This window comes from Lissotriton helveticus, chromosome 5_1 (assembly GCF_964261635.1).
Source record: "Lissotriton helveticus chromosome 5_1, aLisHel1.1, whole genome shotgun sequence".
Lineage (NCBI taxonomy): Eukaryota > Metazoa > Chordata > Amphibia > Caudata > Salamandridae > Lissotriton > Lissotriton helveticus.
Genome location: NC_136065.1, coordinates 1,088,367,857 through 1,088,391,710, shown reverse-complemented (window position 1 = coordinate 1,088,391,710; position 23,854 = coordinate 1,088,367,857). Strand labels below are relative to the sequence as shown.

At 44.5% G+C, this 23,854-nt stretch overlaps 1 protein-coding gene across 1 annotated transcript in view; it reads right to left on the bottom strand.

The window, feature by feature from the left end:
• Nucleotides 1–23,854, bottom strand: part of BORCS7 (BLOC-1 related complex subunit 7) — a 29,714-nt gene that overhangs the window by 5,083 nt on the left and 777 nt on the right. The window contains exons 2-4 of the mRNA XM_078643671.1: nucleotides 9,564–9,626; nucleotides 3,486–3,529; nucleotides 2,869–2,889 (exon numbers count right to left, since the gene is read on the bottom strand). Coding sequence (XP_078499797.1) covers nucleotides 2,869–2,889; nucleotides 3,486–3,529; nucleotides 9,564–9,626 — 128 coding nt within the window. The remainder of the gene's footprint in view (nucleotides 1–2,868; nucleotides 2,890–3,485; nucleotides 3,530–9,563; nucleotides 9,627–23,854) is intronic.

The window sequence follows — 23,854 nt, the reverse complement described above, 5'->3', positions numbered from 1 at the left end:
TGTGTGTGTATGAATGGATTATGTGTGTATAGGTGACTGAGAGCCTGTGTCGTATGTACTTATGGCACAGGACATTCCTTTCTCCATTGTGACACCCTTACATGTATAACACAAACATAGAACTATTTTTTTATATGGGAGAAATTTAAGATGCAGAAAAATGTTCTACACAAATGACTTAATGTGGAACATTTCCCTGCACTTTAAATTCCCCCAATTTAAAACAAATAGCTATGTTTTTCAGTTATGAATATGGCACTGTATCTACGAGCCACTGGGAGCAAGATTCCTGCTGTGTGTAAAAGCAACACTTTGAAATTAAAGAAATTTAAACTGAAGAGTTAACTTTGTGTTTATATGGATTCATTAAAAATCATTTACATTTTCACCGATTTCAAAGTGTTGCATTTACTAACAGGCATGTTGCTCCCAGTGGCCTGTAGACAAGGTGACATACTTATAACAACAAAATACAGCCACTGGTTCAAAGAGAGGAATTTAAAATGAAGAAACATGCTTCTTTAAACATTAAGATGTAATTGGCTTAATTGAAAGTGGAGAAAAGCATTAAAATGTACTGTTTTATAGAAACATTTTCATTCACCTTAAATTTCTCCCATTTGAAAAAAAATAATGATTATATTTTTTTGGTATAAATATGGCACAATATTTATGGGCCACTGAGAGCAAAATACCTGCTACTTGTAAATGCGACATTTTGAAATAGGAGACAGTTTTAATGAAGAGTTAACTTTTCATTTTCATGTTCTCGCAACTAAAAGCATTCAGAAACATCATTTTGTTCTTAGATCCAATATCGAGACAAGGACTTTTATTTAAGAGTTAAATGCCTTAGAGCATCAGTGTTCACCTCAGGCCCCAACCTAGGTCATAAATCTGGAGTGCTGCTCATTTATCAGGCTCCGCTATCTGTTGTCTGATGATAATGTAAAATAAACACAGCGCTCCCATAACTTTAAAAGAAAAACACAACACTTATTTATTGATCTTATGCCTATTTACTGTGAGCTACTCTGAAAGTGATTGCGAGCTACTAGTAGCTTGCAGTCGACCGACTGAAGACACCTGCTCTGGAGCACCCTAGGACCCCAGTCCTCACCATGTCTTCATCAAAGGACTAGACTCCTTCAGTGCAGCCCTCACCCTGATCCTGGACGACTCAATCATCACAGCCAAGTACATGGAATACCTGGAAACATCCCACAGTACTCCCCCTCCTCAGAAACCCTTAGCAGATCTGAAGGCACTAGCCAATCGAAGCTTATTTCCCTGCTACCGCACCCAGCAAAAGATAGGTGCTGCTTTCAATTTGGTCAGTGAGTTTAGAGCATTTGGTGGCTTTTATTTGCCGATGGTAGCGTCTAGGGACGGCTTTGTAGGTGCTCTTGTCAGTGTCATTCTGACTTTGTTTCCATCTGTGTTCAAGACTTGACAATCCAGATTCAGTCCCAACCATGTTACAGAAACTACCCTCATTGCCGCCAAGGGTGGCATCCGGATCATCATGGTCAGAAGTGACTCTACAGCCCTCATTCCACTGGACCTTCCTGCAGTCTTCGACACAGTCTTCCATTCCATCCTTATCCAACAACTGCATGTAGCCAGCTTCCAAGAATCCACACTTTTCTGGATTTCCTCCTACCTAACACACCGCACCCAGTCATTCAGCCTAGAGCCCCTCACCATCAACCTCATCCACGGAATTCCACTAGCATTCTCACAATGCCCAACCCTGTTCAACACCTACATGATTCCACTTATCAGCATTATCCTCACCCACGAAATCAACATTGCATCCTATGCTGGCGACAACCAGCTCTTACTCTCCCTCTCTGACAAGACGGCAATTACCCAGACTAATTTCTGCAAACTTCATGACCGAGGTCTCCAGATGAATGAAAAACAACTGCCTCAAACCCAACACAGATAAGACTGGACTGGTAATCTTTGGCAAAACACCTCATTCTGGGACTCCAAACTGGTGGCTTGCCAAACTCAGACTCACACCCGTCCAGGGGCACCCACAAAGAACCTAGGAATAGTAATTAACAACTAACTCACCATGACCGGTCCACTGAATGCAGTCTCCATCTCCTGCTTCCACACACTTCAAATGGCTCCCCACCAACACTTCCAGGACCATTACCCAAGCCCTCATCATCAGCAAGCTGTACTACAGCAAAGCGCTCTATGTTGGAATCAATGCTCACCTTACAAGAAGACTTCTGAACATACAAAACTCGGTGGCCAGGCTCACCTTCAACCTCCCATCCCACCCCACATCTTAAAGCGCAGCACTGGCTCCAAATTCACAAAGGAGCACTCTTCATGTCCAAATATAAAGACGTACACAACATTGTATAAACTGCATAAACGTTCACAATCCTACCAGGCACCTCCGCGCAGCGGGACTCCCACTCATACGAATAACCTGAATACACTGTACCAGATCCTGTGGTTGTGCGCCCTCCTACCTCGCTCCTAAAGCCTGCAGCCTCCGGCAAATCAGAGTAAGCTCTTCAGTTCTTAAATTCCACAAGAAAGTTAAGACCTGGCTCTTCACCTACCCCAGGCCCTGGTTCGGCCCATACAACTCCTGCTTTAATGCCAGGATCTCCTCCTAGGTGAGTTGTGTGCTATACAAACACACAACGTAACACTGCACTTAGCTTAAGAAGATGGGTAAGAGATAAAGTGCAGACAGTTTATATTAATCAGTTGCAGTGGGTTACTGCGTAGGTCAATTATAGAATTCGAGGGGGACAACTGAAACCACAACCCATATCCTTTGCTCGATAAAGCAGTCACAACTGAAGCTAGAGGGAGGTACGAGGGTCAAAAACTTACTTCTTCTGAATGGCTTCTTGTCTGCATAAAGGGTAAAAGAAAACAATTAAAACATTAAAAAAATAAGACAGCTCTTCAGGATGCACAATAATGGCCTTATTAAGAGAGAAAATGTCCAAATACTTGTTTCCCCATCTTCTAAATGAGAACTTTCAAGATGGCATGAAAATGTACAAATTATCAAGGGAAAATATCGTAGGATATAAAATATGAATTTGTACATTCTGGCAGAGTGTTTTAGGTCAATTACTAACACAGTGTCCAAGGTTCTGAATGTGTGCAAAATATTTAAATGTGGAATATTCACGTTTTTGGACTAGCTTTCGCAATAGCCTAAACACTCAAAAAAGCATGAGATACGAGCTTGGAAGAGGTCACATGCATCCCACCTGTCAATTATCTTGCCTTGATAGCCCTCAGTATTAAGTAGTATGCCTCTATGGCCTTGTTTGGGTACATGTAGTCATTCCTGCCTATAACTCTCTGAATTCAATGACAGATTCACTTAAATGTTAATCTTACGCAATCACTAACAAGTGGGTACAATGTTTAATGCAGAAGCTTTATAACAACATTTTAAAAGTAAATCATTACCTCCCCCCAGAAATAACACTTACTGATACTGAAGATGAGTTGTTATAATGGCCATTTTCCTTAGACTCTGTAAAGAAGGTAAAGATGTATTCAGAACCATGTAGCTGTGTATTTTTACTATTACATTGTCCAAAAATCAACAAAACAACTTATGCCTGAATCTAAATATAAGAAGAAGGAAACTAAGGTGTGAGAGAGACAAACTTTAATAAGCTAGAAATTAAACATTGTTCACAAATAGTGTTATTGTGGCCCAATTATTGTAATCCTGGAACAACTAAGGAGGAAAGTGCCCTAATTATCATTATTATAACACAGTTGGGGGGGGGGGGGGGGGGGGGATGTAGCGGGAGTCAAGATGGGACACCAGCAGGCGCACCTTCTCCTTTTTTGCTCACCACACTGCCACATTAGGGTAGAGGCCGGCTCGTGATGCGTCATTGAACTGCTAGGGCTGGGCCGATGCAAAAGTGAAGCAAAGGGAACAGGAGGCAAAAATACACTCCTTAGTTGGCATAAGAAAATGGCACCCGGGCAGTGAAGCAGCACAGGAAGTCCCACATGAACAAGGCTTTAACCTGGAGGCAAGGAACAAGGAAGAGCCACCGGCTTTTGACCTACTACATAGGGGCAACCACAAACCAGAGGAAAGGCAGGGCTGCCATCACCCGCAGTCCATTGAAGTGGAGATATTATTATTATTATTATAGATATAAAATGGTAACCACTGCCACACATCGAAGCTGGGCCACCAGCCATGCTTATACAGAGAAAGAGTTGCTACAAAATTGGGCAGAGAGGGAAAACAGCTGGCAGTCTCCACCCAAGAGAACTGCAGGTGAGGGACGTGGAGTAATGCAGTCACAACAGCGAAATCATCCTGAACAGCCCTGGGGTCTAAGGGGTGAAACAGGGCTCGTGTGGCAGAGTTGTTCCCTGGAGGAAGTTGATTCAAAAGAGCCTCACTGACAAGGTGGGACTGCACCCCGACTTCCAGAGGTCACAGATGGGAGGCACACAGGCCTAGTGAGGAGAGACTGCGGCACCCTGTATCCCTCTGAGCCGTCCCAACAAGACAAACACTTGTAATAGAATTAAAGGGCTAAGCCACATTAGTGACAGTGTTGAACACTGGGGGCACCAGAGAAAGAGTGGGACTATGTGACCTCACCACAGAAAAGCGAGACCCCAGTCCTACTGCAGGATTCCCTATCTAGTAAAAAGAAGCTGCGTCATCCATGGAATCAGCCCCCAGGGCATGGTAGCAGGTATCTTACACTACACATGGAAGCATCAACGGCAGGGGAGGCCAAACAATAATCCGCCGAAAGGGCCCTCTGCAGATTCTGGGGTGTTTATTCTCAGCTGTAAACCTTTGCTGAGAATAAAGGGTGACAAGGCAACAAAGACTCTGTGGAGCCTTTTATAAACCCTCACCGTCATGCAGCCCTGCACGCTAGGAGAGGAATGGTGTCTAAGAGCAAAACGATGGCTCCATAAAAGATATGCTTCTTCAATCCATCAATACTGATCCCAACTCCCAGTGAAGGAATAAAATAGATGGCGAAGAAGAAATCCCCGGTGAAGCAGGAAGAGGAAAGAATGGAAGAGCCCTTAATACACCATTGTCTGGAAAACTTGCTCTCTGACATCAATGAGGAAACAACTGGTTTGGATAGAGAACTGAAAAACGAAATCTGATATATAAAAGAAAGAAAAAGGCAAGATGTATGACAGACTCGGACTTGGAGGTGCAGAGAGGCTGCAGAGAGGTGGTTTATGAGTTTGTAAAGCGGGAACTTCTCACATTAAAAGAACAGAATATCACCCTTTCAAGACACGTTGGATGTCCTGGAAATGACAACATGCCATAATAGTATAATATAAAAATTTGAGGGGTTCCCCTAGGCAAAGAAGGAAGAAATGTAGAGGAATATGTGGAGGGTCTGTTTAGACATCTGCTGGATCCACACTGCCCAAGCAACACTCAGCTGGACAGAATCCAAAAGGTGGCAATCTCTCTCGAGCAAGATTGCCCACCACCAATGGAAAACTTGGGAGAGACCATCCATCACTACCTAATAACTAATAGTAATTGTGGCTCTTCCATTGAAGCATAATAAGATGCCCTGAAAGCAGTGGCTGGTGACAACTAGGGCCCAACTTAACACCTTGGATCTGGACAGAGCAGAGTATGTTCTGTTGCATACTAAGTAAATGTTCAGTGGGAGCAATAGGGCTGGCACGCTATTGGCATGCAAGCTTCATGCACTGTACACATGCATGAGAACTGGGCACATAGAAGATGAGAGAGGGCAAACATGCACCTCATATAAAGATTTTAGGAAGGCCTTCTATACCAATTACTAAGGCCTACAGTAGGCCGAGGATCTCCAAAAGATGCTGTGTGAGCAATACATAGCTAACATGCCAATGCAACCTAAGACTCGAGATCAAGCAGAGCCTGTAGAACATCAAATTAGACCAAAAGAGATTATCACTTCAAAGGTTAAGCTAAAAAAATATAATGTTCTGGACCGCATAGCTTTACCCCTCTGTTCTATGAACTATTCAGTCCACAAGTGGTTCCTTTGCTTATGAAGTGGTTTAACATATACGCAGAGAAAGGGCAGGTCACGGAATCCATGTTAAAAATGAGATTAATGGTTATTCTGAAGATCAGGAAAAAACTCCCTTAATCGTAGCTCCTACTGCCCTATCTCACACCCGAACCCAGATGCTAAATTGTTTACATGGAAATTAGTGGCTAGATTAGAGCAGTTTGTGCCAGATCTCAGGGACCTGGATGAATAAAGGTTTATCCAAGGAAAGAGTAACCGGGGACAATAGTAAGAAGACACTACACATAATCTATGATTGCACAGAGCTGTGGTTGCTAAATGTAGAGAAGGTATCTGACCCAGTCAAATGGAAATTCTTGCAGGACAATTGGCATTGCCCCCAGGAAGAGGCATTGGGTGATGACTGATGAGCGGCTACTGGACCCCTTTTGTATTGACACTTATTCAAGAGCTGTAGTGATAGGCTGAGAGACCAAGCAGGAATATCCCTTATTGCACTTTTGTTTTCCATAATGACTGAATTATTGGCTGAGAACACCAGGCACAATGCAAACACTAAAGACTATAAAGACTGGAAGAAATAAATACGAACTGTCCCTATATGTGGACGATAAACTGATGGTGCCTGAGTCCACTGCACCCACCCTTTTACGGGAGCGGCAACAATATAGCAAAGTGTCAGGGTTTAAGGTTAATATGGAGAAATTACAGGCCCTGAACTTGTCAATCTCCGACGAGGCCCTAACTTAGCACCAATGTCATGTCATACTGATTCGTCCGGGCTTCTGATGGGTTAGAATATTTCGGTATCTGTTGTAAAAACTGTTTGATCCGAATTTAACAGTTGCCATGCAGGTCAGAATTAAGTAATTATTTTTTTCTTCTAATTGAGCAGAAGCATAAGGTGAATCAATTCTTCATACATAAAACTTAACATCGGTTCCAACAATAAACACATTCATTTAAAAGATTGGGAGCCATTATTGCTTCAATGTTATATTTCCTGTTGTTGCTTTGGCTAATGTAGAAGTGCACCGTGCGGGGCGACATTCAAGACACATCTTCTTATATTAAAAAGTAAATCAAGTATTGTGCCAATTCGCATTAATCAAGCGTCTTTTATTAAACACATTCATTAATACATTTGGCCTTAAAGTGCAGTGCTTTTGACTCCGATAAAGTGTATTTATCCCTGCCTCCCAATAAAATGACTCCAAACCTTACTAAAGTGCATTAACTCGGGTTCAGCTGCCGACGACTCATTATAAAGTGCAATTATGGCTAAATAATTCCTTGAGTGCAATTTTCATCCCGCTTTCACACTTGCAGGCTTTCTACTTCATCCATATATTTCCATACAGCAGTAAATCTTAATGGCACCAACCTTTTAGTGTAGGCCTCTTCTAATTATTTGTTCGAAACATTTTACTGTGCCATTCTAGGTAGGCTGGTACTTTTGTTGTCCTCCAGTTCTGGAGAATCAAGGATTATGCCACTACAGAGGCGGTTGGTATAAATGTTTCCTCCCCTTTAGACATTGGCAAGTTTTTTCTCTGCCTTGGTAATCCAAAAAGCACTATTGTCGTCTCTGGTTCGCGTCTTTTCTGTAGGCCAAGGCCATGGCTAAGAGCGGCAAAAACTCTCTCCCAAAACTGTGTTAACATCAGGCAGGTAAAATAAATATGGAGCCAGCCTCCTGCTCCCAGTTACTAGCAACAAAAGCATCTATCCTCTACTTCTAGATGCATTTTAAGAAGCGCTTTGGGAGTATAGTATGCCATCCAGAGTGACAAAAATGACATTCTTTTAATATTTGCCGCTCTTAATGCTTTGTTGCCAAATTGCGAGATCGCCTGCCACTCGAGCTCAGAGAAAGTACACTGCGTTGCCTGAATAATCTTGTCTAGGAAACTTTTTACTAAGAGGCACTCCCCTTGACTCCGTAAAAGTCTGTACCAATTTCTCATCCCTCTTAGCTTTGTTCTAAAAAGAGCAGCAATTGTAGATGTTGAACCTGTGCTAAATGGGGGGACAATATTTTTGCAATAGATGTATAATCCGAAGATTCCACACCGCCCCTCACACAAAAAAAAGCTTTAAACGATCTCCACACCTAGCTTGGATCTCTTGCCGATTAATACTTCTGCCTACCACTATAACATGTCCCAGATCTTATCTAGATTTTGGGGGGAGTTAAGCAGTCTTAATGAAAACCAGTGTCTGAGATCCAGCTTCCTGTACCTCCTTATCAAAAAAGAAACTATCCAAGGATCCCTTACAATCAATTAAAGAACTATCATATCCAAGAAAGAGGCTTCATAGTATGTACGAACCTGGGGCAGTGCCAACCCCCCTGTTTAATATCCTGTTGAAGCACTGTAAATTTGACCCTTTAAACGTTCTTATTCCAGATAAACTGTTGAAATATTATTTCTAGTTCTTTAAAATATGTTGTGTTAATTTTTATTGGGACATTTGTAAAAAGAAAAATCAATAAAGGTAAAATTAACCTTTTTTATGATAGCTACATGGCCAATTAATGTAAGAGGAGGAAGTGTCCATCTGTCAAGTAGGCTTTTAATTTTTTTCAACATTGCTTTATAATTCAATGTAGGTATTTCCGCATAACGAATGGTGACATATCCCCAGATATCGAATCGGGTCGGGGGAGAGACCGTGCCCTTGAAAATTACACGGGAGAATATCACAACAGGTATTAAGCAACAACATGTCTGTCTTGTTGCGATTGATTTTATATCTCCCAATTAATTCAAACTGTATGAATTCTGTCAACGCTGTTTTGATATTTGGCTCTTCAGGTCTAAGATAAAGAATGATCTCTTCCGCAAACAATTTTAATTTGGACATTCCTACTATTGGTGCATTTATCTCCAAATTTGCCCTAATCCTGACAGCCAGTGGTTCAATAAAGAAAGTATCAGCATGGGGATAAGGGACAGGCCTGTCGGGTCCCACGATTTATATCAACCATACCTGCTAAGTTAGAATTTATAAGGACTGGAGTCTGTGCCCCTCAATATACATTCCACAGCATGTTAGTGATTTGAGAAGGAAACCCCACCCTTCTGAGGCCGTAAGTAAGAGTGTCCCAATTCACGAGACAAATGCTTTCTCAGCGTCGATCATTATTATAAGCATGGGTATTTGATTTGTGTTAAAGAAATCAAGTGCAATTAAGTCATTATTGTATAAGGTTTTAAGCCACAAAGATTCATTTAAATTATAACCACTAAGACCACCTGCCTACTTGTATGCACGTTGGAGGGCGATCCAAACAAGGGTATGCTTTACTAATGCTATGATTACTGATCAACTATCATCAAGAGTCTTAACTTCATGTCCAGGAAGCTGGCAACTCCAAGGGCTTTTTAATTGACCACATAATGTACACTTCTATTCCCCTTGTGAAGACTGTCATAATTCTGCACATTATAGTTAAGTACACTGTAAATACATACAATTGTGATTTAGAAAGAGATCCAACAAAAGATGCCTTACATCTTCAGAGTGTAAAATTGAATCTTCCTGCATCACCATGTTTCTAGCAGCTTGACCAAGGAGCTATAGAATACAAAAACAAACATGTTAAAGCATTTTTAAACATTCTACGCCACAAGATATTTTCGTAATGTAGATTTTTGCATTAGATATAAAAATAAATATTAGAAGATGGGCATCCCATTTCCAGTGGATATATACAAGTTTGTTATTTATCATTTGTTGAACACTGCTAGTGTTTTTCACTATATTCGTGTTTCTCAACACTCCATATCTTGAAGCCCGCCAAACAAAAATAGTTTGTACACTATGTGGTATGAATCTAAAAGGAGGCAGACTACGCTGCACAAAAATGTATTAGGAGTTAACTACTCCACATTCTTGGCCTTCCTATGTATGTGCCCTGTTTTTGTTTGTTATTCCTCAAGCTTGCAATGACATACATAGTGGCACAGTATGAAGAGTCTATGTGTATTTATGCATGTCTGAGTTTGTGTACATTAGCATATTAAAAGCCAGACCTGTGGGGTCGTGGATGGGGTAACAATAAAGTGGTCATATCCCTCTGAAACAGCTGGCTGGTACCTGATGTCCTGCCTCCCTGAGAAGCATTGAACCAAAGGGAGCTGGCACACTACCTGCTGAGCTGGGGGGCCTTCAGAAGGAGCCGGTGATCACCAACGCCACTTGGGGTGGCTCCTGTGCCTGGTGCAGTCTGCTGCGGCCTTCGCAAACTGCAGGGAGGTGCCACCAGGGGCTCTGCAGCCCAAGAACGGGGGTGCTGCCCCCCACCGTGAAAGTCTGTTGTGCCCGCGGTCACCAGGTGATCTGGAGGAAGTTGGGGCAGTCATTGACACTTAGGGTGACACTCAGTGTGGTCCAGGGGACAGAAGTGGCCTGGGCGGGCCCAGGGGTGAGATCCGACGGCAGTGTGGCCTGAACCAGGGGGCACCAGCCCCTGTGTGGAGTTTTGTCGCACCGAAATCCATTTGGGGACAACTCCCAGCTGCTGCCCGATATCCGAGACACCTGGAAAGAGCAGAGAGGAGGCGAGCGCTATCGGCTCCTTCTCCTGCCCCCATTCTCTGCCTGGCCTGAGACAAACGGAGCTGCATGTGGGCCTCCTCCCCAATATCTAGACCCATGAGAGACCTCCCCCACACACCTGGCTAGCCCGGGTAGGGGAGGGCCAGGAGGACATGCTCCCGCTTTCACAGTAATCCTACCAAAAATACTTGATTAATTTCAAATGCTCCCCACTCCAATACTGCAAACCTCCATACAACGCATGCAACAAGACCTAACCACTTTCATATGGTGAGAAAAACAGCCAAGACTCCTAAACAAACTCCTTATGATACCTCGGGACAGAAGCGGGTTAGTGTGACACAATCTTCTAGAATACTATTGGGAGTCACATCTCCGATACATCTCGGAGTGGGTAGTCCGCAAGAGCGAGGAGCATTGGCAACATATGGATAGGGCTGTAGCCTGCAAACCCCTGTGGGACTTAGCATGACTTCCACAGTGGTCTCGACAGCGCATCTCATACTTAGCCACCCCCATGGAGACAGTGTTGGAAATCTAAGATAAGGTCGCAATCTCTAGGGGCCTTACTTCCTTTATATCCCCCAATACACCCTTGGCATGCAATCCGAACTTCCCACCAGCCCTGGACCACATTCCTTTTTAAAGTGGGCGGAAGGGGAGTGTCGTATAATTCGGGATCTTTTTGAAGGCAACCATTTTAAATCATTTGATCAGTGTAAAAAGGAATTTCACCTATCTGAAGAGACTAGACTATAATACTTCCAGATCCGGCACTGGCTGCACACACCACTGAATACCCATGGGGCGACTCAGCCTTTTACCCCCTTTGAGATTCTGGTGTGTTTCTAGGATGGGCCCCAGGCATGGTTTCTCGCACTCACCAAATATTACAACACTCTGCCCCGATTAAATTCCACACGTAACAGACACAATGGCAAACAGACATCAGAGATGAGGTCCCCCCTAAGCAATGGTGTTGTGTAACATTTTAGGACCCTATTGTAATTTTCCCGATTCATGCCCTTATATAGGTATAAATCACCATATCCTTATATAGGCATAAGAATCATAACCATATTTAGACATAAATCATGCAGTCCAAATACGGCAGGGCTACTTCCACTAGTTCCGAAAATCTACAAAGATTTCTTGGAAAACTCGGCTTCAGCAGCTAGGGACTCCACTTGCTCGAATACAGACTTGTCCAAGAACTCATGGAGTTTTCAAAGAACTGAGACTCTTTGATGACGTTATTATGTCCACCTTTACGTCAATCTCGGCACCTTCAAGGTATAAGTATGCCCACACTTGCCATAGCAAACACACGGTGGTTTGGTGCAGTTCGACTATCTACTTGCCCGACGCGCCCTGCTACTGCAAGTGCCGAAGGAAGCCGACCCTCCAGCAGACGCACTGAGAGAGACGCTGTCTTTTCTACTGCCGAGAAATCCAGCTCCAGTGTTTCCAAGCTACCCTTGCAGGTTGTTGGGAAATCGAGTCCTGAGCCTGACCTTCTTCATTCCAAATCAAGGTACAGAGCTGATTAGACCCTAAGAGAAATCTTGGACAGATCCTTGGCAAAAGAATACTACATTTATGCTACACCTCACTTACTTCTTCCCTCGTACTAAGCTTAGGTTAGGTACATCGGGGTAGGCGTATTTTAGAAGCACCAGTTGAGTACTTTTAGCCTCTGTAATTTATGTATGTATTTATCTATGGTTTAGGAACCATACAATGCTCTTACAGTATTATTTTATTCTACTCTTTTTACTGTATGCATTATATTTTGCAACCAGTTTTACGATTGTAGCAGTTCATTTCTTATGCTTGAGAAAGAAGACTGTTAAATAAATCTTTTTTTTGAAAACGCCAGTCTATCTATTTCTCTGCACCTCGGTTGAAACGAAGCATGCACAATTGACTGCGTGAAATATCTATCTATTGTTTCCACGACTCTGAAGATCAGTTTTATTCTTGGGGAAACAAAGTTGTCATGTTTATGCGGTTGTCAGAAACTAAATCCCTTCTTGTGAACTCAAGAAAGTTTCTAGTGACCTCTGAGCTAGCTGGCACTCACAATTAAGTTTAATATATTCGATAGAGACCTAGTCGACCTAAGTCCTACGTCACATCTATTGGATATATTATTCCAATGCGCAGAACCTATTAAGAATATAGGAACTACACTACAATGGGAGCAACTCTGGCGAGACATACTGAAAATATTTAAAAGCATACCGCAGCGGGAAACCGCATACAGGCTCATGACAAGTTGGTACTATATCCCCCAACGACTACATAAAATGTTTCCTACTTCTTCTCCCAATTGCTGGCGCTGTCAGCACGCGATTGAAGACTTCCTGCACATACGGTGGTCCTGCCCATTGTTGACTCCTTATTGGAAAGAAATCGTAAGTCACATCAAAGACCTAGTGGGATACCCCATACCAGCAGCCCCTATTGTGATCATCTGGGAGTTAGGCCCACTATTCTTCTTGCCATGACTCATACAGACTGGGACATTATATCCCATACACTTGGAGCAGCAAAACAGTTAATAGCTTTTTACTGGAAGAAAACATCTACACCACCCATCGCCATGTTGTTCACCTGCTTATGGCACACTATGGCAATGGAACTTCTCACGTCTTGAATAACATACACTAAACCTCCATTCAAAAGCACATGGCAACCTCTAATAGATAATTTCTCCAAATTAGAATACACATGCTTCACCCCAACAAAGCTTCGAGCCCTACAACTCTTTGAGGACACCCCACCAAGCCAGAACACCGACATATCACGAGACGCACCAGTCGGACACGACAGGGAGCCCACAACCTAGCCCTTAGCTTTAAAAGGGAACCCTTGGGACCCCTTTACTGGCAGTATCTCCCACCCCCTCTCTGCTGCCCTTGAATCCCCATCTTTCATGTTATTACATTTCTTATTTACTGATGTTCTCACATGTCCACAGATATATGTTTAAAGTAAGATATAATCATATGCATCACATAACAACTTTAAGCAATTTGATATATAAGGACGTAGATGCAAAATTTATGTAAGCTTCCGAGGCCAAAGTTGTGTAATATTGCATTTTGTCTCAATGCCTTCATCTTGCTTTGTACAATTGGAAAACCTTTTCCTTTTTCTTCCCAATCAACAGATTTGAAACAAAAAAAAATCCACCATGTCCACAAAAAAACTCTCCATCATTGTTCGTAATTTCTTTGCTCTTGGTCAAATTTTTTCTGTCTAACTTAAAGATTGTAAATTCCATTGTCTGTGCTGCCTACAGATCCTAAAGTTTGTTGTGCATGGCCTCAAAATAACAATACATGAACAAATAAATAAAATAGGAGCAAGTATACCAGGACCTTGGCCTTTCCATTTCTGACTGCTGTGCAATAAATAAGGTTTGGTGGCCCACCATCCTCTTCCTGGGAAAGATAGAATAGGGATATCCTTGGAACACCAAGCCCTCACAGGAGAATAACCTGTACCACCCTTATAATTCTTAAAAGAGGAAGCAAAACATTATGCCAAGGTCCCATTGGGGAGACTGGCAAAAGTGATTTTGGAATAGGTAATAGGAGCATGGTTTAACCACATCAATGCTACAGCAATTCATCCTCTGTGCTGCAGATCCTTGAATTCCATTGTTCATGACGAGCTCAGCTCGTCATGAGCACACAAGCAGTGTACTGCATGACGAGCTGAGCTCGTCATGAGCATGGAAGGGGTTAAGGGGCAAGTGCACCACATCTCCTACCAATATAGTATTATGGCACAAGTTTTAAATGAACCCTTCTCAGATCTAATTTAGGTGGTAATAAGATTTTTAACTGGATGTCATGCCAATAAAATTGAATGGTAACGACCTGGGCTAGTACAGGCAAAAAGTTTATTCGTAGGGCAATGGTCTTAAACAAGACCCCTAACCTCCAATCTAGTGGGATTGAGGGGCTACCGAAAATAATTTACTAATACAGCACGGTGATGAGCAGATTGTTACGTCACTTCCAGTGACCTGGTTTAGTAGGTGGTTAATGAATAATGGATACTGTAAGAAATTTAGTTTTTTTTTTTTTTAATTTTTATTTTTGGTGTTGCATTCTCATGGTGTATATTCACGATTTAAACGCACTTGTAGATCAGCTTCAACATTCAGCCGCCTACGATCAATAGAGCAACTTTTAAATTTTTTCCCCCCCCCAACATAAAACTTGCTACTTCAGGGGTTGCATTGTACAAACATGAACTGTAGGCCATTGTATCCAGTATCTGCACGCAGATATTCAGCAATACTATACATAGTCTCTGGCGATAGTAGTTTCTTAACCCTCAAATCCCCTGATCCCGGACTCCTGCAGTGAACCTGGGCCACCCGCTTCCCCCCTCACATCAATCCAAATCATCATCGTCCCCTGAGCTGTCGCCATCCTCCCCTTCGGGCAAGGGCTCACAAATGTCCCCCCTGTATGAGTTCCACTGTGACCAAATCCTGTTCCATTTACGTGGATTACGTCGCTGATGGTATACTGCCCTCTCCGTCACCATGAGCACATCCATATTCCTGCACCATTGTGCCAGTGTCGGTGTCTCTAGTGCCCCCCAATTCTTCGCTATATCCCGCTTAGCCATCATAACTCCAATGACCACCCAGCCCTTGGCATACAACGACAAATCTGTTGGGCCCCATACGTTCAAGAGACAGATTCTGGGGTCAGGCGTGAACGGGCTCTGGAGGGCCTGACTGATTGTGCGTGCAACCCGCCTCCAGTAGGCCTGTATGCTTGGGCAGGTCCATATAGTGTGGAATAGTGTACCTTCCCCCCCACATTGTCTTAGGCAATACGGGTGTTCTGCCCTGTGCATTTTATGCAGTGTGGTGCGGGTGTAGTAGACCCTATGCAGTATCTTGAGCTGGACCAGCCTGAATCGGGTGGAAATACCCGCCTCCCTGGGTGATGCCAGGGCTGCGTTCCATTCCGCCTCATCTAGGTCTCCCACCTCATCCTCCCAGTACTCCTTCAACTTCCCAAGGGGATCCGGCAGGTTGTTCATCAATTTGCGGTAAGTGAGTGAGGTTGCACTGGACTCCATGTAGTCCGTAAGCAATCGGTCCTCTAACGGAGCCGATTCCGGCAGCGTAACCCCTGGTTCCAACACCGACAAGAGTGCGTGCCTAATCTGCATGTACCTGTACGTTTCTGTCACCTCCAGGTTATATTGCTCCCTCAGTGTCGCAAAGGAGAGCACGCCCTCCCTCGTCCAGAGGTCGCCCACCACGGAGATCCCAATAGTGTCCCACTGCTCAAACCCTTTTGAACTGCGCAGGCTGCCGAGTGCTTTCGTGTCCCACAGTGGCGTGAGGCCCGTGATCACTCCCTCCCATGCCAGTCGCCGTTGCGCTTTGTGCCAGATGGTCACTGTGTGTTTGGTAGGTCCCTCAAGCTTCCGCACTAGTCCTTTGTTGTAGAGTGGGGCCAGAAGGGTGGACGTGCCCAGCTGGCTCCTGTCAGCCTCGTATGCCGGGTCGTCTTGCGCCGCGTGAACCCACTGGTTGATCACCTTGAGGTGAGCGGCCCAGTAATACAGTTCGAGGTCGGGGAGGGCTATCCCTCCACTGTACCAGTCCCTGGTCAGTTTCAGTCGCGCCACCCTAGCCGGTTTGTCACCCCACAGAAGGCCGGACAGCTGTGCCGCCACGTGGCGGAAAAAGGATACGGGGACCATCGCTGGGGTGTTTTCCAAGAAATTTAGTTTTTGATGAGTGGGGGTGAAAACCCTTCTCAAGCAACAATCACAATATTGTTTATGGTGAACCACAAATGTCACTAAATTAACCTGTACTTAGCCCTTTGGTAGCTTGTTACAAAAGCAAACAGGCTTAACTCAGAGGTACTGTGTTAAGTATTTATGCAGGACTCAAAACAGTTGCAAAGTGAAAACACAACACAAGAAAAACGCAACACCAATTTAGAAAATAGAGTAAAATTTAATAAATAAAATGAGACCAAAATGACAAAAATGAAATCAGTAGAATAGGAGATATCCAATTATAAAGGTTAAAGTAAAAATTACACCAAGAAATAGGAAGCTTTAACTGTGGCTATCTGGTTGGTAGACCAGGACAAAGTCATACGTTCAGGCCAATCATGATGGTGTGTGGGCAGGATACAGGGACCAGGTTACTACAGCTGAAAAAGATTACCTTCTCATAGTCCTGCGTGCAGAGTTCAAAACTTCAAGATTTCACAGGAGGACCTAAACTAATGTAATCCAAAAGGTGCAAGACCTTTGGGGGGGGCTCTTTGGGGATCAAGAACTCACTCCAACAGAGGCAAGCAGATCCAGTTGCAGCCTTGGCATATCCAGGTACAGCAGGTCAGCTGGGCAGGTGCAGGAGGCCCCTTGGGCTTGTTGTGTCCCTGTAGCTCATAAAAGGAGGTCACCCACCTGACCATTAGAGTCACTCTGGTAGTCCTGGGTTTAAAGAGATTGTCCTCTCTCTTTCAAGCCAAAGGGCAGGCCTCAAGAAGCAGGGTGGTCTTTTGAAGATCAAGGCAGGCATCAAGCAACAATACAGTCCTCAGGAGAACAAGCCAGGCCTTAAGCAGCAGGGCAGTCCTCAGTTAGCAGTAGGACAGCCCTCTGTGAAACAAGGTAGGCCTCAAGCAGCAGGGCAATCCTCTGAGAAACAAGGCAGACCTCAAGCAGCAAGGCAGTATTCTGAAGTATACGGCAGTCCTTCTGTAGTCTTGCACAGGTCCAGGAGTGTGCTGAAGAGTTGGCCTGAAGGTATAATATATATACCTGGGGACAGCCTTTGAAGGGGGTGAAACGTCAAGACTTCCCCCCACATCTGGTTCTGGAATTCCTTCCTTCCCGCCAGGCTCCATAGGGTCTGGAGTGACAACAGACTGGTATAAAGTTCTTTGTGAGTGTACTGTGGCAGCCCCTTTGAAATATAATTGGGTCAGGAAACAGTCCGCTCCTCACAAGAAAATGCCAACTTTCTAAAAGTGGCACTTACAGAATGGTTTATTTGAAATCCAACTTTACCATTAAAGAAAATGTTTTAATACAATTCTTTAGACAACAAATTCTACCTACCCACCAGTTCCCAATTAACAGTTATCACTTACTAAATGCAATAAGTTAACCCACTGTTATCCTATCCGAGAGGCAGGCCTTGCAGTAGTGAATAATGAATTTAGGAGTTTTTAACTACCAGGACATGTAAAACTTAAAAGCACATGGACAACATTTTAAATATGCTGCACCCCACTATATGGGTTGTTTAGGGCCTTCCCTAGGGGTGACATATGAATTAAAATGGAAGGTTTAGGCCTGGCATAAGGTTTATGTCACCAGGTCAAAATGGCAGTTTAAAATTGAACTACAGTCTGCGGTGGCAGGTGTGAGACATGTTTTAAAGGGCTACTTAATTGGGCAGCACAATACGTGCTGCAGGCCCACTAGTAGCATTTCATTTAGAGGACCTGGAAACATGTAAGCCGCTTTACTAGGGATTTCTAAGTAAATTAAATATGCCTTTTGGATGTAAGCCAACTTTACCTTGTGTAAAGGAGAGAGCACAAACAATTTACCACTTGTTATCAGTGGTAAAGTACAAATAGTTCTAAAAGCCAACAAAAACAGGTTAAGAGAAGAGGAAGGGAGTAGGCAAAAAGTTTGGAAGTGACCCTGCATAGAGGGCGAATTGCAACAGAAACTGATTTTTTTATTGGTTTCCATTTGACTAGGATACTCTAAAATTCCAAAATCAATAAACCTTTATACAACTAACTCTCAAAGAGTAGCACCATTGGACTACCACGGTTTAGTCGTGGTAACAGAGGGATGGTGACCTCGTTGCAGCATGATACATTAATCACACACATTAAAATTCAATTAGTGATTACAGTTGTCTTTCAAAAAAACTGAGGGCTTATTGTAGAGAATGGTGGTATGGACTGACACCTCATAAATGGGCACAGAGGGACACACAATACACCATTGCTCAACACCAAGATATTAACAATCTACTACTCTCATCTCAACTAACTTTATTATCAAGTATGTTTAATTACTCTTTGGGGCTAGAACTTGCAGTAATGGTTTGAAAAAATGCTTCCAACAGAGAGCGTTTTAATTTTTTTTTACATAGGTTGGGAAGCTGCAACAGATTATCTTATTTATTCCAGTATCTTTGAGGCTGAGAGAAACTTCATTGGTCTATACCAACTGAAAACTTGGTTACGGTCAATTATGTCCCAGAAAAGACTGAAGTGTGGCATACGCACTATATATAAAGAAATGACGGAATATTTTACATAAAAAACATAGAAAATAATGTATCCTTCTGACTGAACGCGCAAAAAAAGATTTGGTTTTTCAAACTAAAGTTCAGGATTCTATTATAATGCAAAAAGAATGGTTTCTGATTAGTCAAGTTCCATTTTGAGGTTTATGAATGCCACTAAAAAGCTTTTGTCTATTCTTCCTTTTTTCTCTCCCACCCTTGTTTGCTTGGTGCATGAAGATGCAAGGTTCATATTTTTTCCACATATTTTCTAATTACTTTCCAGAATGTAATTAACAATAAAGCATTATTACAGGCTGTGCTGGCACGCCCTCCTTTCTTGCTATTTCACTTATGAACTATGCAACTGTATACATTTATCGATGCCTGCATCTCTCAGACGATGGCCACTTTCAGTAGGTCCGGGTCCAATTCAAAACCGCCTGCATTACCCACAGAGCGATTGAACTCTTCTTCACCCTCCTAAGTGAGAAACTGAAAATCTCTGAGGAAATAGGGGTTCTACAAATGCCCAATTCCTGCTCCTGGAACCACTCACCTTCAGTCAAGAACGGTACATGAGTCAGTCATTCTCTGGTAGTGCCATAAGAATCTTGGACTCTGCCGTCTTTGCCCAACAACCTGCTTAGCCACCTTCAACAAGCATTTACAATGCAATGGTTTCGCCTTTGGAAAAGTTTGAGCTATTAGAATGTAAATGACAAAAATGTTATTTATGTGTTGGTTTTGAAAATAGATAAATAATTGGCATTGTCATTTACAATGCCAATAGCTTAATCTCTTGCAAATGTGAGACCTATTGCATTTGCACTCACACAGAGCAACACACAGAGCCACATGCACCCACACAGACAGAAACACACACACACAGACGGACGCAGACAGAAAAGCAAACACAGAAAGGGCACACCACACAGACTCTCACTAGCAGGCAGGCACGGGCAACACACACTGCGAGCCCCCCTGTGCAAGTTATACACTGTTGTTAGAGATGAACCGACCGCATAGGTAACCAACAGGTGTAAAAAGGACTTCAAAGGTGACAGACTGGGGAGAGAGATGATGATGTAGGAGTGAGAGAGAGAGGGATTGTGCAGATAAAAGAGGAGTGTGAAAAGGGTTGTACACAGCAAGAAGTCTGAGAGGGAGTGTGTAGATAATGGGTAGGTTTGAATGGGAGAAGCTCTTTGTGTAACATCAGGTGTACAAGGGATTGTACAGGCAACAAACAAGTGTGAAAGGGGCTGCAAACATGGTGAGGGGTGCATGGGAGAATGAAAGTCACATATAGCGAAGAAACGTGTACCGCCCCCCCCCCCCCCCCTTTGTGGTGCTCTAGGCTCTTGGAGAAGAGGGAGAGTTTGAATTTCATCCTCGGTTGTACAACCATCCAATAGCGTGAGGTCAGATCTGCAGATTGGTGACGCGTCCCAGCACTTGTGAGGCAGCAGTTACACGCATGTAGGTTTGTGTGCATGGATATATCCACAAACAGGCGAGCACTGCACACACAAAGAAGTGAACACTGAACACGGATGTAAATGTGTCGCCTCGTATCTCCACGGCATAAACCCCTGTGGGCAGCACAAGGAAGCAGAGAACACAGCGGCTTTGTGGAAAAGCATATACGGGACTGTGGTCTGTTTGTGGTGTGTACATGTAGCGTGACTAGCGTCTGCCCAAAAGGATGTGGCTGAAAGATCCGTACACGGGTACTGCGCGGGGGAGGGGGGGCTCACCTATGAATGCCATGTAGAAGTGCCCCCAGCCTGCCCTCCACAGCCCCCGGCTCACCTTTGGACACCAGGTACATGCGCCCCCAGCCCCCGGCTCACGTATAGACACCAGCTTGATGTGCTCCCGGTCCAGGAACTCGAGCGCCACGGCCACGTTCTCGAGCTTCATCTGCCGGAAGTTGGGCCGCTGGTGCTACTTGCGGTACATCTTCGATTGGCTCAGCACCTCGAGCAGCGCAATGAGCTTCAGGCCGTCGGCCAGGTCGCGCTGCAGGTCCCCGATGTGGGGTCGGGAAAGCCGCAGGAAAAACATGAAGCACACGGACAGGGGGGGGGGGGCGGGAACGGACAGCGGGAGGGGGGTCGGGAAGGCCGCAGGAAAAACATGAAGCACACGGACAGGGGGGGGGGGGAACGGACAGCGGGAGGGGGGTCGGGAAGGCTTCCTCCGTTGGCGGTCGGCCGCCGAATGGCCAAAACAAACCTGGACGCCAAAAAAAAATAAGCCCCGCCCACGGCCGCGATGACGATGCGAAAAGGGTGGAGAGGGAAACGCCCACCAATCGCCTCGGGAAATGACGGTCAGTTCTCTCTTCCAATGGCTAGCCTCCATTTATGGAGCTAGCCAATGGAAGAGAGAGGCTGAACTAAAGCACACAGCGTAACTCAAAAGATTTCGACCTGCGCCGAAAAGCTGCGCGGCGCAGCTTTTCGCCAGGTCGAAACCTAAAAAGGGCTGTTGCGGGTTACACACTCTTTCTTTTGTGCTATAGAAGTTATTTCTGAATTCAATGGTAAAGTATACTGTTCTTAAATGTAGAGAAGCCTGGTGGATATGGCATTATGGTATACCCACCACAAAGGGATATGTTTAGGACAAAAAGGTCACTGGGTACTAGAGGACAACAGAATTTGTTGGCTCTTAATAGGATGCCGGTCTATATTACCAAACTGGTCCATACCCCTCCCAGTCAAAAGCATCATAGTAACATGGGGGCTTATCTGGCAACCTTCGCTACATCCACAATCTCTGATATCTTCGGGCACTCAGTGACTTTTTGTCCATATTAAATTCCTGTATACTATAACACTGCATCCTCCAGTCCTCTTTACATGCCTAATGCAGTGATATGCAATTGGACTGGCTATGTGGGCCATTCTTTCACTGTGAATACAGTTTACTTTGAGCTACAACGTTTTTGAAAAAGTCGAATTCTGATTTAAAAAAAAGTTTTAGCTGTTCATAGGGATTGATCATTTCAACAAGTAGTGAAGTTGACTACATTGAGTGTATATTGAAAATTATCAGAAGGCGACAGTATTTTGCCTCCCTAACTTGTGTCTGAAAATAAGAACTGTTTAGTTTATCACTGAATGCAAAAAATAATTTTTATACATAGTAGTATAAAAAGGTTCTGCTTTTGCCCTGTTATGATAAACTTGCCTAAGGCAAGCACTTAATACGGTCCATAAAAAAACACGTTCCAGTACTAGCTGGAATTGGGGGCTGGAAGCAAGGAAAGTAAGAGAAAGTGTACAGTGACAGTGAAGATCCATCGTTCTTTTCTATCAACAACCGTGCCAATATACATGTATAGGGACTGGTGTCCCTAGACTTCAGACCAGTAAGTCACTCGCTCTCTTTTATGCCCCAACACATCATCCAGCCAGACTGACGTGCTTAGAAGCTGGAACCTAAAGAACTGCACTTCTTTGACTACAAGAGTCCCGGAGCCTCAGAAGGACTCACTGCGAACTAAATAGTGCAAGTTAAATTGAGGACCTCGAGGCGAGGATGTGACATGTTCAAAATAACACATAGTATCCGCAGGAAGTGGAATACGGAATGTAAGTTCTAAAACAATCATTACAGCAATATTTCCTCCTACCTGGCTATTCGAATTTGCCCCCTAATCCGAAAGACTTAAGCCTAACGTCAGTGGACCTGCAAAATGAAAGCCATTTAAACCCGCCCTCAGGATATGCAATTTCCACGTAGTGTGAACACATATATGAACATGTCTCTTCCTGGAATAGGGCAGGAGGAATCCACAAGTGCCTCATACTCCTGAAATGCTGGTAATCGGTATAGCATGCCTGGCATGCCTGGCATGGCACTGACTTCTCCCTTACACTACCAAGCTTTGAAATACGCTGCAGTCTCGCGTCACATCTGGGCATACAAACCAGCGGCTTCAAGCGCAGCGAGCAGCGATGGCCGGCCTCCTACGAGCAGGCAGACCAGCACAGCTGTTTCTCATTTCTTCCCTGCAAACGCCGGGAGGGAGCCAGCGCGGCATTCCTGGGAGTTCAGACCACAGCCGAGTTCCTGACCTTTCTGCTTCAGACAACTGAGCCCTCCGCTGCCCCTCCAGCGCACGAGCCAAGTCAGCTCCTGTCGGGGTGACCGCGCGCCATAGCCTCTTCCCGCTTAACTGCCTCCTGCGCCGCAAACCGCGCAGAACAAAAGAGAAGTTCTTACAGCGCGTGCACTCGTTCCCTCCCGCACGCCCACCCGCAGGAAATAGACCCGCGCCGCAGCTCTTGGCATGCAATCCACCACTCACAAAGCGAACTTTTCTTGCTTAGATTTACAAAGAAAGCATATTATAAGGAGAGGGGGGTCGGGAGGGCTTCCTCCATTGGCGGTCGGCCGCCGAATGGCCAAAACAAACCTGGATGCCAAAAAAAATAAGCCCCGCCCACGGCCGCAATGACGATGCGAAAAGGGTGGAGAGGGAAAGAATCGTCGGGAACGCCCACCAATCGCCTCGGGAAATGACGGTCAGTTCTCTCTTCCAATGGCTAGCCTCCATTTCTGGAGCTAGCCAATGGAAGAGAGAGGCTGAACTAAAGCACACAGTGTAACTCAAAAGATTTCGACCTGCGGCGAAAAGCTGCTTGCGCAGCTTTTCACCAGTTCGAAACCTAAAAAGGACCTCAGATTCAGTGGCGTAGCTAGGCTGGGCAGTTCGCCCTGTGCTTCACCTTTTTGGGAGCGGCGGCGAGCCACGAGCACAAGGTATGTTTTTTTCTTTTTTCTCCCTCGTTGGAGTCGTTAAACACTCCCCCGCTCGTTGTCGTCTGCCCCTTGCAACCCTCTTGCCCCATTCGTTGTAGTCATTTGCCAGCACCCCATAACCCGCTCTTACTGGCACTGGACGGCA